This window comes from Rhineura floridana, chromosome 5 (assembly GCF_030035675.1).
Source record: "Rhineura floridana isolate rRhiFlo1 chromosome 5, rRhiFlo1.hap2, whole genome shotgun sequence".
NCBI classification, from domain to species: Eukaryota; Metazoa; Chordata; class Lepidosauria; order Squamata; family Rhineuridae; genus Rhineura; species Rhineura floridana.
The window spans coordinates 4,536,733-4,555,399 of record NC_084484.1 but is presented as its reverse complement, the minus strand read 5'-3'; the positions used below and the strand labels follow the sequence as shown (position 1 = coordinate 4,555,399).

General features: G+C 44.2%; 1 protein-coding gene across 4 annotated transcripts in view; it reads right to left on the bottom strand.

Moving 5' to 3' along the window:
- Positions 1 to 336: 336 nt before the first annotated feature.
- Positions 337 to 18,667, bottom strand: part of LOC133386190 (TSC22 domain family protein 1) — a 117,475-nt gene continuing 99,144 nt past the window's right edge. For 3 of the 4 annotated variants that reach the window (XM_061629864.1, XM_061629867.1, XM_061629868.1), the window contains exons 2-3: positions 10,902 to 10,953; positions 337 to 1,697 (exon numbers count right to left, since the gene is read on the bottom strand). In XM_061629864.1, coding sequence (XP_061485848.1) covers positions 1,440 to 1,697; positions 10,902 to 10,953 — 310 coding nt within the window. In that variant the 3' untranslated portion in view covers positions 337 to 1,439. Of the gene's footprint in view, positions 1,698 to 10,899; positions 10,954 to 18,667 lie in introns of those variants that run through there. The other variant, XR_009763079.1, reaches the window with a different exon arrangement.

The window sequence follows — 18,667 nt, the reverse complement described above, 5'->3', positions numbered from 1 at the left end:
CTAGTTGTTGCTAAGGAACAGCTGCTTCTGCTGCTCCCGCTCTGTAGGACGGCTGATCATTCACCAGCCAGCTCAGGAGCCTGTGATTTAAGAAACAGAGCGGAAGACAAATTCCTTGTAGTAATGAACTGCCTTTTATACAACAGTACTGAAGTGGAGAGCAAGAGCAACACCCTGCCCCCCCCCAACACCCTTCTGGTTTTAATCACACGCAGCCCTTGGTTTATACAAGGCAAGTATCTAAAACCTTCACTGCTGAAAAAATTAACCCTCACTGTAAAGCATTTAAAAATAAGTTTGCGAAGTGGGAAGTAACAATTCTGCTTAAACCACAGATTCTAAATCAATGTTTTATGCTTTATTGGAAGTTGAGAAGTGCAATAGTTAAATATACTGACATTTTACGATTTTCCTTTTCTCTCTCAAGAACATGCACAGGAACATATGCATACTACTATACAGATTGTATGCAAAAAACATAGTGAGGAATTGTTTTTAAGTTTGCTTTTGTGAATTGATTCCCCCTGCAGGAAACTGATTTACAGCGAACAGAGTTGGATTTCAACGTATTCAGCCTCAAGGCAATTTTCAGAACATACATAAACAGCATCAGCCAATTTCTGAAAAGCTGCGTAGGTGCAAATTTTCATGTAGCATCAAAAATAAAATAAAAAACCCTATCCAAACTTGTTCAGTTCATTCTTTTAAATTCACTCTGTACAACTTAATGAGTAGTTACAATTCCTATTTTACAAAGTAATTACACTAAATACACAAATATACATGAAGCAAATAAACCTTCATTTTTATGATCCTATGTCACAGCAATTTACCACCTACCTGCTCTCATCCTAGAAATACCACTTTTTGCACCCATCCTTGGCTACAGAAAACAATGAGTGCATTATCTGCATTTTAAGGATACAGGCATTGAAAGCCAAAAATTATTTCTTTCCACGTTTCCCTAAGGTCCTTTTTTTATCAGTCACTACTTTGGCTTCTTGGGTGGAATGTTGAGAAATGGGTCTTCATCCCATTATCCCAGCAGATTTCTTCCTATTTCCATGCTGATAGCACTCACATTCATTGTGGTGCTACATGGAAGGAAGATCTTAAGGAAAAAAGCTTTAGGCACACAGATCCATGTGTCTTAGCAGCCAGCCGCCTGCACAAGCCACTCAAGTTCCCAGTGCATTTGTGCTAATTCCCTGAACATTTATGAGACACTTTCCCCCCACAACTTAAAAATATTAAAAAGAAGCTCCCCTATTCCTGATGAATAGCTTAATACTGAAAAAGAATACATTCTGTGACTATGTACGTAGGGGCACAGAAGAGTCTTCATGACTGGGTGGCAGCATGCAGGATGGAGTGGGCTACGCTTTCCTGGAAGTCCTGCCTGGGTGAGTCCAGAACACTTAAGCCCAAGACATTGCAGACTATGCTGAGGGTCCTGAGCCTTGTGATGCTGGCTGGGAAGGTTGCTGAGTTGTTCCTTGTGGCTGGGAGGATGCAGGTGAAGAACTCGTCTGCAACTGTGCTTGGAACTGGGCCAGCTGCTCTGGACTGGCCAGTGTTTTCAGAAGGGTGTTTTCCTGCTCCAGTTGGTTGTTCTTCTCAATTAGCTCTTTGATCTGCTCTTTGAGAACCTCCACTTCTTCTCTTACAGCATACATCAAATGACTCTTTACAAGATCCTGAAAAACAAGAAAATGTCAGGACTCCGGGAAGAAGCAGCACACTAAGGCAAAACGCATGTCAGAACACAACTCAACACTGCTTATGATTTTCATCTACATTCCATCAGTTGAATCTTCCACTGAACACTCAGGACCCCTCCAGTTCCTATTACTATACATTGGGACTATGTACTTTCTGAGACAATGTCTAGTTGGCCAAGGGATTGCCAGGCACTGTATTTGCTCCAAACAGATGGTTCAAGTATGTATGCACAACCCTGAGTGGGTATATGCAGCTGTTTACTATGCAAAGAAAAGGGACTCACTGGTATGGTGCTTTCTTCACATGGAAAAGGTAAGGAGCAGGTAAATATCTCTTGCACTTTTATAGCAGTTGTGTTCAAAAGTTCACATTCCTTTTCCAATTCCATGGGAGTGAAGGGACAAGGAAATTGTGGCATGGAAAGGATACAGCTATGTTTTCCGTTACCTCGTAACACGGCAAGGGATACAAAAGAATCAGTGCCTAAAATTGTGTCTTATTACGCTTCTGCTGGGAAAAATGTAGGCGAGGCTTTCAGTTATTCTTTTTACACCATTCCGAAGTTGAACTAAGGCTGCCAAGAGGGAGGAGGTATGCTACTGTACTGGCCACAGATTCAGCAAGGGGGCTCAGGCTCTGAGCTATTGTTATTGTTATTATATAGAAAAAGCAGGCTTCTAGTAGAATTACATTTAAGAAGCAAAATGTACATCATTCAAAGCTGCTGCTTTGCGAGATTGGAGCCTGCTCACCTTTCAGATATGCTCACAAGCAAAAGACAGGCATTCATGCTCTAACTCAGGTTTTATTTCAAGCAAAAACGTTATTCAGCAGGGAGTAGGGGGCAAGAGGTTGAGAGAAATCAGTGTAGGACAACCCTGTGGCATCCTCCAGTGTTTTATCCAGTGTCTTGCTATGTGTTGTTGTAGGTTGCTGCTGCTGGTATAAACGTTTAAATGGGTATCTTCAAGTCAAAAGCTCATATATATTTTGCTAAAAGAAAAGAAAGGGGTGGTTGTTTGAAGTGGGCTATCAACACTGCTATAGTTACTATGAGGTATGAATAAGTAACCACAACAAATGATATTGTTTGTTGTTTTTTAACAATTTAAATCTTATGCATAGGCATCTGAACCATGGTTGCTGTAAATCTTAACTATCTTAAATTCCACCCTCCATCTGAAATGCCATGTTTGGTCTTGCACTGAAGTCATTTATTACTTATTTATTTAAGACTGTTATATACCACTTAAATCATTTGCATTTCTAAGTAGCAATGTAAACCAATGTAATGGGGAATTTTATATATCCGTACATGTATGATCATAAACTATTAAAAAAGGGTATATGTTAAATATTGAACTTCAGGCCTAGTGGGGCCCTGAGATCCATGCTTATAGAGAAAACAGGGAGTCTTGAATCGTAGCAGTTTATTCAGGCTAACAGCAAAACCCTGTTGCGATGGCAACAGGTCACAGTGGTCTCTGCTTCTTTGCCAAAATCGCCCGATACTTGACAAGGCTGAAATTAATGACTTTATTGTTTAGAATTAAGAAGCCTTAAGACTGTAAGAGAAAGCTGTGATTGATGAATGAGTAGGGATTTCCAGTGTTTGATTCTTGAATGTCATCTAGGGGATAAGTAATCAAATGTTTTAATAAATAGATTTTAGTAAAGATTTAAATAACAGTGTATTAAATTTATAACTTTATAAGTGTGTTTTTGTTAAGAAAAGGGTACATCTGGGGTGGCCTGCCTACCTGCCTCTATATTTTTGAGGAGATACTAGTTAACCAGTTATCCAGCCTTTTCCTTAGTCTGTGTGGGTTCACAATGTAGCTCAGGGGTTTTAAATAAAATCCTCTTTCATGAGCTATGTATTTCATAAACAAGGGAATGGGATTTCTGAGAAAATATGAGGACATAAGAACTTAACTCAGGGAACTTATCCAAAATATTTCCAGGTGTGCCTGAGTCAGCCTGACCCATTTGAAAACAATGCAACAGTGGATGTACTGGGTATGCTTGAAAACATTCACAGAAGTAACTGCTCCAACTAGTACCAAAATTCATTTGTCTTGAAGAGACAGTAGGATAATGGTAACATTTTTTATATGGACAGAATTTTGGAAATCACTACTGGAGTTAGCTAGTACTTTCTGATTGGTTTGGAATGATGTTATGTGGGCAAGGACTCATAAGATTGGTCAAATCATTGTCACATGTTGTACCTGTACTCTATAAAGCAGGTTGCACACAGTGCCTCAGTGCAGTCTCTCCTGGATGTTTCTGGAGGCTGACCCTGCATGTGCTGGCATGTGCTTGTAAAGAATAAAGGCCTACCTTTTTACTTCAAGCCTGTGTCTTCAATTTTTATTCATGGACCCCCAGTAAAACATCCCAATGGAGAAAGAATTCTCCTACAATTTGGTGGAAGTGGTGAGATTGCTGCGCACCAAGCAGAGGGCAGAGACTGGATCAAGGAAGCGCACAAAGAAAAGGATAAGAGATCCACTTCAAAATCTCAACTCCTTGCTGTCTTTTCCCCAGCTCTTCCAGAGTCTCCCCATTTGCCTGGAGGTAAGAGTCTATTTTTTTTAAGAGTCTTTCCATGTTGTATTGACATGATACTAAATTATATTTACAGGCTTTTAGCAAACTGTTTTTGGGGAAACTTTTTTTTTGGGGGGGGGAAGCAAACTGTTTTGGGGAAATTATTGTGGCTAAGGGAAGTTTCCATAGTAAAATCAGGGTAGAAAGGAGATAAAATTTTAGCTTGATACTGAATATTATAATGGCATGATGTGTATAATTTTATTCCATAAATGTGATTAAGTGTGTTCTCGAGGTGAGAGGTATTCTGGGGTGGGCTGCCTTTCTGCATCCCTCTGTGTTTGATGGGGAGCGGCTGGCTCAGAATTATTCCTTTTCCTTTACTGTGTTCCCTAATCATTCTTTATATGATGTGGCTTTCAGCTATAATATGGTGATTTAAAATTATAAGTTGTGGGATAACTGTCTTGGTGTAATGCGGACCTGAATGTGGTTACATGTGGTTGAATGTTGAATGTATGAATGTATATGTGCATGTGTGTGTATGTATGTGTGTGAGTGGGTGTATCTGAAAGAAGGAAGACGAGGCCTTGTTGGCTAGATGGAAACACTGAGGACCCAGTAAGGATGTGGCATGCCCTTCTTGAAAGTGACCAGCACGGGCTGTGGTTCTCTCATGAGGACATACACCTGGGTTTGGTGGAGTGATTGAGTGTGAGTATGAAGGTCTCGCTCTACTCTTGTATAGATATTATTTTGGGGGAATAAGGGAAATTTTGTTAAGTTCTTTAACGTGCTGTTTTATGGTAGTGATATTGTAAATCTTGGGATTGCTTGAGCTTAATATGATGCAGACCTAAAAAGGGATTTCGGCCCTATTTTTGGATAGAATAGGGGGGTACCACACGAATCTAGGGTCTTGCCCCCTGTGTCTATTGAATAGACCAGGGGAAAAACTGGTGAATACATAGAATCATAGAATCATAGAGTTGGAAGGGGCCTTGTAGGCCATCGAGTCCAACCCCCTGCTCACAGCAGGAAATCCACAGCTAGAGCATCTCCCGCAGATAGCTGTCCAGCCTCTGCTTGAAGACATCCAGCGAAGGGGATCCCACCACCTCCCTAGGCAGTCGGTTCCATTGCCGAACTGCCCTTACTGTCAAGAAGTTCCTTCTAATGTCCAATCTGAATTTACGCTCCTGCAACTTAAAACCATTAGACCTAGTCCTACCCTCTGGGGCAGCAGAGAACAAATCTGTACCCTCCTCTATGTGACAGCCCTTCAGGTACTTAAAGAGTGCAATCATGTCACCCCTCAGCCTTCTCTTCACCAGACTGAACATGCCAAGTTCCTTCAACCTTCCCTCATAAGACTTGTTCTCCATACCGGCTATCATCCTCGTCGCCCTCTTCTGAACCCGCTCCAACTTGTCTATATCTTTCTTAAAATGAGGCGCCCAGAACTGAATGCAGTATTCCAGATGAGGCCTGACTAATGCAGAATATAGTGGGACTATTACTTCCCTCGACCTGGAAACTATAGCTCTGTTTATGCAGCCCAAAACCGCGTTTGCCTTTTTTGCCGCAGCATCACACTGCTGGGTCATGTTCAACTTACGATCCACTACAATTCCAAGGTCCTTCTCACACACACTACTGCTAAGCCGGGTATTTCCCATCCTGTACCCGTGCATTTTGTTTTTGTGGCCTAAATGCAGAATCCTGCATTTGTCTTTATTGAATGTCATTTTATTATTTTCAGCCCAATTTCCTAGTCTATCCAGGTCCCTTTGGATTTTATTCCTTTCTTCCATTGTGTTAGCTATCCCTCCCAGTTTCGTATCATCCGCAAACTTCATAAGGCTTCCCTCCACCCCATCATCTAAGTCATTGATTTTATTGTATTTCCTATGTTCACCGCCCAGAGAGCTATTGCTAGTCAGGCGGTATATAAGTTTAATAAATAAATAAATAAAATAAATTGATAAAAATGTTGAAAAGTATTGGCCCCAGGACAGAACCCTGTGGCACTCCACTCGAGACCTCCTTCCAGTCCGAAGCAGAGCCACCGACGACCACTCTTTGAGTACGGTTTTCCAACCAGTTGTGAATCCACCTGACAGTATTTCCATCTAGTCCGCATTTGACCAGTTTGCTAATCAAAAGGTCGTGGGGGACTTTGTCAAACGCAGTGCTGAAATCTAGATAAATGACATCTACAGCATTTCCACCATCTACTAAGCTAGTGACCCGATCAAAAAAAGAGATGAGATTAGTTTGACAGGATTTTTTCTTGACAAACCCATGCTGGCTCCTTCTAATCACAGCATTGTCATCTAGATAGTTGCCAATGGACTCTTTTACTATCCGTTCTAATATCTTTCCCGGTATTGAAGACTGACCGGCCTGTAATTCCCCGGATCTTCTTTTTTACCCTTTTTAAAGAGCGGGACAATGTTTGCTCGTCTCCAATCCTCCGGCACCTCTCCCGTTCTCCAGGATTTCTCAAAGATGATGGCAAGAAGTTCCGAGAGTACATCCGCAAGTTCCTTCAATACTCTGGGATGTAGTTCATCAGGCCCTGGAGATTTGAACTCATTTAGGTTAACTAGGTATTTCCTGACTATCTCCTTATCAATCTCGAACTGCAGTCCCGACCCCTTACTGAGATTGCTACCGATGCAAGGTTGCACACTGTTCCCTTTTTGGGAGAAAACGGAGGCAAAATAGGTGTTGAGCAGTTCTGCTTTTTCCTCATTATCTGTCAACATTTTGCCATCTTCATTGAGCAGCAGTCCCACCGTTTCCTTGGTCTTTCTCTTGCTTCGAACATATCTGAAAAACCCCTTTTTGTTGTTCCTCGCTTCCCTCGCCAGCCTCAGCTCATTCTGGGTTTTAGCTTTCCTTACGCCATTCCTGCACGTCCGAGCCGCTCATCGGTACTCTTCCTTGGTGATGCGTCTTTCCTTCCATTCTTTATACATGCTCTTTTTTACTTTTACCTCCTCCACCAGTCTTCCATGTAGCCACATTGGCTTTTTCCAATGTCTTCCATTTTTCTTCCTCTTTGGAATTGTTTGCGATTGCACTTTTTGTAATACGTTCTTCATGAACTCCCACGCTTCTTGGGCTCCTTTTTTCTTTAGTCTATCTAGCCACAGGATCCTACCCATCATTTCCCTGAGCTTGCTAAAATCGGCTTTCCTGAAATCCAAAGTCCATGTTTGACTATATTCTTCTTTGGCTTTCCCCAGAATGACGAATTCCAGCATTACGTGGTCACTTTCCCCCAAGGTACCGACCGCTTTAATTCCCGTGACCAATTCGTCCCTGTTAGTTAAGATCAGGTCCAGGATTGCCGATCCCCTTGTTCCTTCTTCTACTTTTTGAAAGAGGAAATTATCAGCAAGGCCCATCAGGAATTTATTGGAGGCTTTGTGCTTCGCAGAGTCTGTCTCCCAGCAGATATCCGGGTAGTTGAAGTCCCCCATCACGACTACTTCTTGCCTCCTTGAGATTTCAGAGATTTGTTTGAGAAAGGCCTCATCTACCACCTCTTCTTGGCCATGTCGGTTTTATTTGTTTCTCCATTTATTTTTACCCAAATGGTCTCTATCGGACCACTTTGTTCGTTTTCTTTGATTTCCATAGAGGCGTATTTGTCTTTGATGTATAACGCTACTCCCCCTCCTTTTCTGTTGCTTCTATTCTTTCTGTAGACTTTATATCCTTGAATGGCTATATTCCAGTCATGGGAGTCATCCCACCAAGTCTCTGTTATCCCTATGAAGTCATATTTGCCTTGATGCACTAAGACTTCAAGCTCCTCTTGCTTGTTTCCCAAGCTCCGCGTGTTGGTATATAGACACCAGAAGTCTCTTTTGTCCCGATTGGATTCCTCCGTTAATATACCATGAGCTTTGCCGTGCATCCCTTTCTCTCTCCCAGTGTCTCCTGTACCCTTCAAATCCTTGCGTTTACAACCTGCTGTCTTTGGATCGGTATTTAAGCTATCATCTCCATCCCCCAGAGGCTTTAGTTTAAAGCCCTCTTGATGAGTTTTGCCATACTTCTGCCAAAGAGATTCTTCCCAGTCCTCGTGAGGTGCAGCCCATCTCTTGCCAACAGTCCCCCCTCCAAGAAGCTTTAGACCATGGTCCCAGAATCCAAACCTTTCCCGTCGACACCATCTGCATAACCAGTCGTTGACCTGCAGTATCTTCATTTCCATTTGTAGTCCTCTATCTTTCACGGGAAGAATTGATGAGAAGACCACCTGCGCCCCCAAATCCTTGACCTTCCTACCCAGAGCCTCATAGTCCGAGGTGATCTGTTCCAAGGTGTTTCTGGCCATGTCGTTTGTGCCCACATGGTTGAGGAGAAAGGGGTATCTATCTTGTTTCCCAATGAGCCTCGGCAGGTTGTCAGCGATATCCCGGATGCGTGCCCCAGGGAGACAACAGACTTCCTGATTCATTTTGTCCAGCTGGCGTACCGGTGCCTCTACCCCCCTGAGCAACGAGTCTCCAACCACCAGCACCCTCCTCTTTTTGCCACGAGCAGTGGTTGCATCAGCTTCCTTCTTCCAGGGTGTGGAGTCTTCCTTTGCAGTCAGTGTCTCTTGATGCAGGTGAGTTTGTTGAGGCTCTTCAGAGGTGCTGTCTGCCGAGAGACACTGAAAGCTATTTGTTAGTTGCATCAGTTCTGAATCCCTCCTGTTTTTCCTTGCCCTTACAGTGACAGTCCTCCACGGGGATTTGTTGCTGTTGCAGTCCTGTTCTTCCCAGTTCCTTGCTTTTCCTTGGCAAACTTGAAACTTCCCTGATGTTTTGACCAGTTATGTGCTGGTTCAAACTGTGGGGAAATGATCTTGTATTGTTCTTGTATGGGTATGTGTGTGGATGTGAAAAATTATAAAGGAAGTAATGTGAGAGTTATATCATCCTAGGAAAAAGTGTTTTATGGACTGCTCATTCCAAAGGAAAATGTCTTTACTCTTGTAGTATAGTTTAGTCCAGTTCAAGTCTGGCGGGTATTGTTAAGTCCCAGCTGGAATCTGGGCATTAATTTCAGTTCAAGTCTGAAAGTAATTTTGTTCTAGTTCAAGTCTAGACAAGTTCAACTCTGGAGGATATTATTATTATTGTTAGTCCAGTTCGAGACTGGGTTATTAATGGTGGCTATACTAGTTTGAGTCTAGACAAGCGTGTACATGTGTGTTAAGTTTGTAGTATTTTCCTGGGGAGTGAGAATGGTATTAGTGAATGATCTTGAGTATGAATGGAGTGTATGAAATGAGTACTCAAGTGTGAATTGGTTGTAATCACTGACCCAGCAAACCAGTGGTTCAGTGAGTGTGAGTGAACCCTTCTTCCCTACCCCATCCCCTGGTGTACACAGGATTCATGAGCCAGATCTAACTGTGGGTATCATGCCGTCGTCTCATCCTCTTGCTTTTGAGCATTAAGGGGATGTTTCTGTGCCATAGCAGACCCCACAACCTGCACTGGACTTCCGAAATAAGCCTTTCCTGTATGAATGAAAACACACCCTGCCCACATAAAGTGAAAGCATACTCTATATGAACACATACCTGAATGAGCCCTTTTCTTGCGTGAAAGTTGTATGTGTGGCAGTGTGAAAGTTCTTTGAGTGTCTGTGTGAAAGTTTTCTGTGTGAATGTTATAAGGGAACTGTGAATTTTTACAGAAAAAGAAAAACGGGACATGGGTTGCCAAGGATCTAAGATAGACCCTTCACCAGGATCACCCTTGGAAAAGATGATAAAGTTTTATAGTCAATCTGGAAAACTACCAGCTGGTTTAAAATTAAATAGGATGATTGTATTAGTATAATGGTGAAATGGTTATACTTATGACAATTTACTACAATTTCTTCTTGAAGGTACGTTAATTGGACAAACTAAATATTTAATCACACAAAGAATTCAATTATAAGATGGAAAAATGGCTCTCTGGTGTCAAGGAAATAAAGAGCTTAACATTTCCAGAAAATAATGCAATTATTTTGTTATTAACCATGCTATTTTCTTTACAGCAAAAAGTCATGACCAACTAAATTTGGGGTTCTGTAAATTGTCTTATTAATGTGTTTGTCTGTTATGTAGTAAAAACGTTTAATTAATGTTTGCTTGGTTAATTTTAATACTGGTGTAAAAAAGGGGGACATCTTTTTAAATTTTAAATTAAATGGAAAAAAAATAAGATCTGGGATTGTTTAATTTAAGAGGGATTTTTAAGAAAAAACAGGTGCTTTTCGCTGAAATCCAGCCCAATTCTCACCTCCGCTCCTAAAATAAGAAGGCTGCAACCCTCGAACAATGACTGAGAGCATTTCCTAGACCACCACCCCTCCCGAAATCACCAGAATTAGATGCTATTCCATTGCAGGAATAATAAAAGGGGCAGGAAATGAGCACCTCCGACTGTAGCCACCATCGCGTTCCTGCAGAATGCGCGCGTGTGTTCTTCGCAGTCCTCGCCTTTGATCAACCCCGACGGCTATTAGAGCATCAATAGAACAAGCACAGTGGCGGTACTGGCAGACCCCTCCCCCCGCCTCTGCCCCACCCGCTTCACATTCCTAGGATGGGAATGTTCACATACCATGGCTTGCTCGATTTTGTTGTCTATCGCTACGACGCTCGCACCGGAGGAGCTGCAAGACACAAACAAGAGGAGAAAATGCGTTAGCAGCCGAGGTACTCCATGGGGAAGGGTCACAGATGCACCACACACAATCAACCACCCCCCGTCTATCTATGACAAAGAAAATTAAGGAGTCACACAGCTTTAAAGAAGATCTACTTGCCAATTGAACAGCACAGCCGCATATGAAGATTTCATATCAAGAGATATTCTTGATTTCCCATACAATACACAAGAAAATACCAAATGTTTTCATCAAGGCCTTCTTCAGAGATTCAGCCTTATTTCCTCTTCCTGCAAATTCCCTCCTTACATGGTGGAGATTGAACCACCATCACTTCACATACACTTTAATCTATTTTGGTTATGCAAATACAAAAGTATTGCATCCACTCTTAAGTCTGATCAGCCCCAGCCAGCATGGCCAATAGTCAGGGATGATAACTGGAGTCCATAATCATCTGGAGGGCATCAGGTTCCCCATCCTGGTGTTAACGAGAGAGGAAAACTAAATGGCAAAACTAATAGGCCATAATTAAAGAGCTCCTCTGTTACATTTACTTCAACAACTGTCCAACCTTCTGTGGATTAGGGAATACGGCTGCTTCTTTTTGCTTATGTTACTTAACTTCAACTGCAAAAAGTAAAGTACCGCAGAACTGTCAGCCAACCAGATAAAGAGTACCCATAAGCTGTGTTCAGGTGCTTGCCTAAACGGGAAGGGCCGTGGTGCAGTGGCAGAGCATCTGCCTTGCATGTGAGGTGGATTTCGATCAATACTGAACAAGTCTGACTGCCATTCTCCCTAGACAGGGAGTCACGTAGACAATAGAGAAGAGTGCTGTTGTAGTGAAAATATGCCAAGGACACTGATATTGCAGGAACGGAGGGAGGATGGATGGTACAGGGGGGCAGAGCATCATTGTAGCATTGTAACAGAGAAAAAGCAATGTAACTGTTGCCATGATTGTGACGGAAGAAGAGGTATATAACTGTCTGTAACTAACCACCATTTTGGGGAAGAGAGTTGAGTCCTGTACTCTACTCTGGCTAAGCGCTTAGCTAAATAAACAACCTTAAAACAGGCTTTGGTTTCATTATTAAGTCTCCTCAAAAAGAACTCAGTCGTAAATTCCACGACAATCTTGGTGCCAGCGGTGGGATGTGAGGATCTCCTGTCTGAATCAACCCAAGGGGGGAAGGTCGGAACGGCGGTTTGCGCGCATCTTGAGAGGTAAGAAGACCTCGTCTTGATCAAATCCTCCCGCTTAGCTCCCACCTCCAACCCCCGGGACTCCTGGACGGGCGGTAAGAATTTCCCATAGTTTATCGAAGCCCCTGCGTTCAGGTTTCCCTCCCTGGTTACATCCACACTCATGACAAAGGGTAAACAACAGTCCCACAGTCTCTGGTTTGAGTGTTAGGATTGGGTTTCTCCCCGGTTACACCAACACTCACGACTAAAGGGTAAGCAGTCCCACAGTCTCTGGTTTGGGTGTTAGGATAGGTTTGGAGGACGTCCTAATGAGCCGTGAATGAAACTGATACTGTTCCAACTTTCTCTCTCTGTCTGCTGGGGACGCCTGGCCTTTCTAAACTGCCCTTTTCCACCCCTTGATCAGTTTCAGCTCTGGACAAAACATGGGTGGAGGTGTGTCTTGTCCTGATGAAAAAACCCCCCTGGGGTATATGTGCCAAAATTATGGAACCCGTTTGGGTCCAAAAACTGCTCAAAAGCTGGTGAAGCTGACTCACTGGTGGAATGAGTGCACCTCCGACCGGCCTGAGCTTCAATTCCTGCAAAATGGCACTTTTGACATGGACAAGCTCACCTATTTAGGGGGAAAACTGGAGAAAACAAAGCCTAGGCATATGGATTTCTGGGTCCTGTGGAAAGAGGAGGCAGAACACAGGAAACAGAAATCTATAGTAACAAGTCTTCAAGATTCTAACAAAAAGTTAAAAGCACAACTGGAGGATAAAAGGAAAATTGAGAAAGAAAAGGAACAAGAAAAAAATGCATGCCAACGCCCCTTGCTGCCTCTGTACCTGAGCTTGCTAGCCAACGCCCCTTTGCCGCCCTACAACGAGGTACCAGAATATGTTTTGGACATGTGGGTCCCAACAGCTGAAATAACTCAGCTTCAAGCTCAGACAGCAGCCATTTCACTGCCGGGGCAGGCACCACCCCCTCTAGCACGAGCTGGTGCCATTTTAGGCTCTGAAACACCCAAACATATCACAGAGAAGCTGACGGTAACACCAAAAACGCCCCCCCACCTGAACTTACTAGAGAAGAATGGCCATTGTCTCCTGAGGAATTAACATTTAAAGAAAAGTTTTCCCACTTGTCGATGCAAGACTTACAAAAAGGGCTTGCGCCAGAGTTAAACTCAACGTTAACAGCTGTAGCAACTTCCCTAGACAAGCGCGCCCGCCCCATTTGTCAAATTAAGGGGAAAGACGGAGGTAATGCAGGACCTACCTCTATTCATTTTAATCCAGAAAACTTTCCTGGGTGCTTCCACAAAATCCATCCGGCCGGCATATATCCACTTTGTCAATACCCCCCCTCATCTGCGGGAGGGCAAGTGACCTTTGCGCATGTTCCCTGGACAGTCGCAGATCTTATGAACTGGTCTAATACCCAGAGCTTGGAAAAGTTACTTTTTTGAACTACAACTCCCATCAGCCCCAGCCAGCATGGCCACTGGATTGGGCTGATGGGAGTTGTAGTTCAAAAAAGTAACTTTTCCAAGCTCTGCTAATACCTTCCCAAAACTCAGAGAGGCTCCCAATGAGTTTAAAGAAAAAGTAGAACAAATCATAAGCGTTTATAATCCAACTTGGGCTGACATGAACCAATTACTTTCTGGACTCCTGTCCCTAGAACAAAAAATCTGCTTTGATAGCGAAAACAGGAGTAGGGGAAGGCAATGCGGAGCTTGCATGGCCATCTGAAGATCCAGGGCACTCTACCCAAGCTGAGAGAACTCACTTAGCCAACTTACGCACTCGCTTGGCTAAGGCATGCCTGGAAGTACAGCCGACAAAATTAGACTGGAACCAGGTAGAGCTCTGTAAACAGGGCGAGAAAGAAAATCCGGGTGATGACTACACCCGCCTGTGCCCGATCCTTAGGCGCCATGGAGGAGTCAATATGACAAATGCAGACTTAAGTGGCTTGGCAGTTGGAACCTTTGTAAATCAGCTCCAATCCTCTGTGCGCAAACATCTTGAGACTGTTATGCTGGGATGGGCAGGGATGCCTGCAACTGCTGTAGTTAAAGCCGCTACTCAGATTTTCGATCAGCAGCAGGCTGATCAAAGTAAAAAGAAAAAATCCCTCTTGGCTCTCCAGCTCTCTGAGTATCAGCGTCCCAGCCGTGGCAGAGAGCAAATGGCTCAACGAGGAAGTTACAATTGACCGCCTTCCAGTGGGCGGGGTTGGGGAAGAGGCCAGGGAATGCCCCCTTCACCCCTCCCACGTGATGTGTGTGCATACTGTCATCAACGAGGCCACTGGAAAAATTAGTGTTCCCTTCTACCAACAGCAGGTGGCGCCCTAACACCAAGATTTCCAAATATTGATGCAAAACCATTCCAAACTCAGGAAATTCAACAGCAATGACTAAGCTCAGGGCAAAGTGTTGATTCTCTTCAATGTCTTTCAGTTTCCCGTTACTTCTGATGCTCTTATTAATTTGCTGGTAAAACCCTCCCTTTTCTCATTGATACAGGTGCTTCTCTAATCTACTGTGCGTACTGCTGACTACACTCTTCCTGTCTCTGGTGAAACAGTCTCTGCTATTGGAATTTGTGGCAAACCTGATACTTATCAGCTGTCTGCTCCCACTGCTGTAGCTTTGCGACCTCTCCTTGCTGACCATGTTTTTCTTCTGTCTTCCAGCTCTCCAGCGAATTTGTTGGGACGAGATCTCCTTTGCAAACTTAGGGCTACTATTTACTGCACACCTGATGGGGTGTATTTGGATGTCCCTGCATCCAACGTACATTCTTTAGTTGCCGTCCTAACCTCACCAGCTGAGACATCCAATCCTACTGTGTTGGATAAGGATGAGTCTGTTCTTTTAACCTTACCCCTTTCTCTTTGGGCTACAGATGCTAATGATGTGGGAATGGTCTGGTCTGCTGAGCCAGTGGTGATTCAGTACCCCAAAAACAGACCCTTCCCCTCAGTAAAGCAGTACCCCCTTTCTTCAGAAGCTATTGATGGTATTCGACCAGTTATTGAATCTTTCAAATCTCAAGGTATTCTGGTCCCAACAACCTCGCCTTGTAACACTCCAATCCTCCCTGTAAGAAAGGAGGGGCGCTTTGACGCTCAGGGAAGACCCATCTTCCGTTTTGTGCAAGATTTGAGAATTATTAATTCTTTTGTTATTCCTATTCACCCTGTTGTCCCAAACCCTGCAACTATCCTAACTTCTATCCCTGCCACTGCCACAACCTTTACAGTTGTAGATCTCTGTTCTGCTTTCTTCTCTGTACCCCTGCACCCTGACTCCTGGTTCCTGTTCGCTTTTTCCTGGGAAAATTCTCAACTTTGTTGGTCTAGATTGCCTCAAGGATTCCAAGATAGTCCATGTTACTTTGCTCAAGCATTAAAAAAGGACTTAGACACCCTCAACTTCCCCTCCAACTCTGCGCTGGTGTATTATATGGATGACTTGATAATAGCATCGCAAAGGCACCAGGACTGCCTTAATGACTCTTTTTATCTTCTCCAGCAACTGGCAAACAAGGGACACAAAATTTCACGGGCTAAACTACAATTCTGTCAACCTGAGGTTGTCTATCTGGGACATCGCATCTCCCAAGGCCAGTATCAACTTGCTCAGGATCGCATCTCATCTGTTTTGAATATTCCCAGGCCACAGACCAAACGCCAACTTCGTGGGTTTTTAGGAGCTGCTAATTATTGTAGACGCTGGATACCTAACTTCTCTACCCTTACTAAACCTCCAACTACTCTTACAGCAGGAGAACTTCAAGGCCCCCTTGCCTGGACTGCAGACTGTGAACAGGCTTTCACTTCCCTGAAGAAAGCATTGGCTCAAGCTCCTGCTTTGGGCCGCCCAGACTATGACAAACCCTTCTCCCTCTACTGCCATGAACGTGAGGGCTTTGCTTCTGGAGTACTCTGTCAACCTTTTGCGTCTAAATTACGCCCTATTGCTTATTACAGTACTGAACTTGATCCTGTGGCAAAAGGCTTCCCACCTTGTCTCCGAGCTCTCGTTGCTGCAGTTGTTTTACTTCGGAAATCTGATGACTTGGTCCAATGCCATCCCCTAACCCTGCAGGTTCCCCATTCTGTCCATTCCCTACTGCTCCACAGAAAAACTCAGTTCCTTTCTTCTCAACGTCAAACTTCTTATGAAACTACTCTATTAACCCCTCCTAATCTGATCTTTGAACGCTGTCCTCCTCTCAACCCTGCTTCTCTGTTGCCCCTTCCCTCTGATGGAGAACCTCATTCAATTCCTCCCCATGATTGTTTGCAGGTTGTTGAACATCTCTCCACCCCTCGCCCTGACCTTCGTGACTTTCCTTTAGATAACCCTGATCTTATCCTTTTTACAGATGGCTCCTGCTTCAGAGATGACACAGGAGTTCTCAGAATTGGCTATGCTGTGTGCTCTCCACATGAAGTTCTAGAAGCCTTTTCTCTACCTACTCTCCGGTCTGCCCAAACTGCAGAGCTTGTGGCTTTACAGAGAGCCTGCATTCTGGCATCCAGTTGCTCTGCTAATATCTATACAGACTCTTTTTATGCTTTCAAAACCTGTCATTTTGTGGGTCAAATTTGGTCACACAGAGGATTCTTGACTTCAGCTGGCACACACATTTCCCATTCAGCTCTTATTTCTGCTTTACTGTCTGCTCTTCAACTTCCTAATTCTATTGCTCTCATGCACTGCTCTGCCCACACCACTGCTACTGATCCTGTTAGCGGTGGCAACCGCATGATGGATGCTGCTGCTAAGGCTGCTGCTCTTAGTGCACCTCCTTCTCCCCACCTTCCTTCTCAGATGATTCTCCTCCCCTCATCTGTTCCTGAGCTACCAGAACTTGCTTTGCTTCAGGAAGCTGCCCCAGAGCATGAAAAAGATCTTTGGGTCCGCTTTGGCTGTCGCTTACATCCTGACTCTGTCTGGAGGGATGTCTCAGGTCGCTTTGTAGCCCCACAAGCGCTTCTTTTTCCTCTTGCTCAGGCGACTCATCACTCTTCTCACCTGAGCAAAGGGGGGATGCTATTGCAACTTTCAACTGTCTGGTTTGCTCCTAAGATTACACCTGTTCTGGCCCAAGTGGCATCCACATGTTCAGTGTGTTTAAAACACAATGCTGGCAAACCAGAACGTCCTCTTACTGGCACCACTCCTTGGGCCTATGGACCATTTCAGCATGTTCAATTGGACTTCATAGAAATGCCAAAATGCCAGAACTACAGATACGTATTGGTCACCATCTGTCATTTTTCTGGTTGGGTAGAAGCATTTCCATCATGACACGCAGATGCTGCAGCTGTCTCCAAGGCACTGCTTAAACACATCATCCCCCGATTTGGCTTACCTGTCCAATTGGATTCTGATCAAGGTACTCACTTTACAGCTAAAGCAGTACAACAGCTTTGCCAAGCCTTAGGCATCCAGTATAAATTACACACTCCATACCATCCCCAATCATCTGCTTTTGTTGAACGCTGCAACCAGTCTTTGAAAATGAGACTAGCAAAAATGTGTGCTGAAACTGACCTATCTTGGCCAGATGCACTCCCATTAGTTCTCAAGGGGATGCGAAATGCGCCAAACAGAAAACATGGGCTTACACCCCATGAAATTCTCTTTGGCCGCCCCATGAGAGTGGGGGTGGCTCCCAGACCAGCTCAATTACAACCCTTGTTGGAAGGCCAGGAGGAACTCCTGGTCTACTGCACTAATCTTGCAAAAATGTTGAGAACTCTTTCCTCCCAGGTCCAGGAAGCCGCTCCTGTCCCGCTAGATGTGCCTGCTCATCGGTTCCAACCTGGCGATTGGATCCTGGTTCGTGAATTTCGGAGAAAAGATTGCCTTCAGCCTCGATGGTCGGGTCCTTTTCAGATACTCTTGACGACCTTTACCGCGGTGCGCATCGTTGAGAGGACAGCTTGGATACACGCATCCCATTGTCGAAAGGCCCAGCCGCCAGGCGAGAGTGAGAGAGGCCAGCAGGATCCTGACGGGACACCAGGAGGAAAGACCAGGGGAAAGGAGTCCCTTCCTAAGGACCACCATCCCTACCATTTGAGGAGAGGCCCCCGCGCTGCCAGAGGACTTCGTGAGTGACATCCTATCTACCTGGGAGAAATTAGGACTACGAAACCGAAGAGTGTCTGAGAAGACAAGACAAATAACATCTATCCATTCTAGAGCCAAAGAGGTGCAACCCCTTCGGCAGATCAGCTCCCCAGATAGACTTTGAGCTTATCGAAGTAGCACGTAGCCCATTGGACTCTTTTGGACCTTCTCACACGAGGTGGGGAGGCCAGTGACTTGCACGGCTAGAGAAAAGTTTGGCTTTATTGCTGTTTCCTTGGTATTTCTTATCATCACAATTCTAATATGGCTCCTGCGGGAGTTAGGCTTGCTTTCCTAATATTGTATAGCCTCCTTTTTACAGGACATCCTGACTGGAGTAGAAATACAGACCTGAGGCTA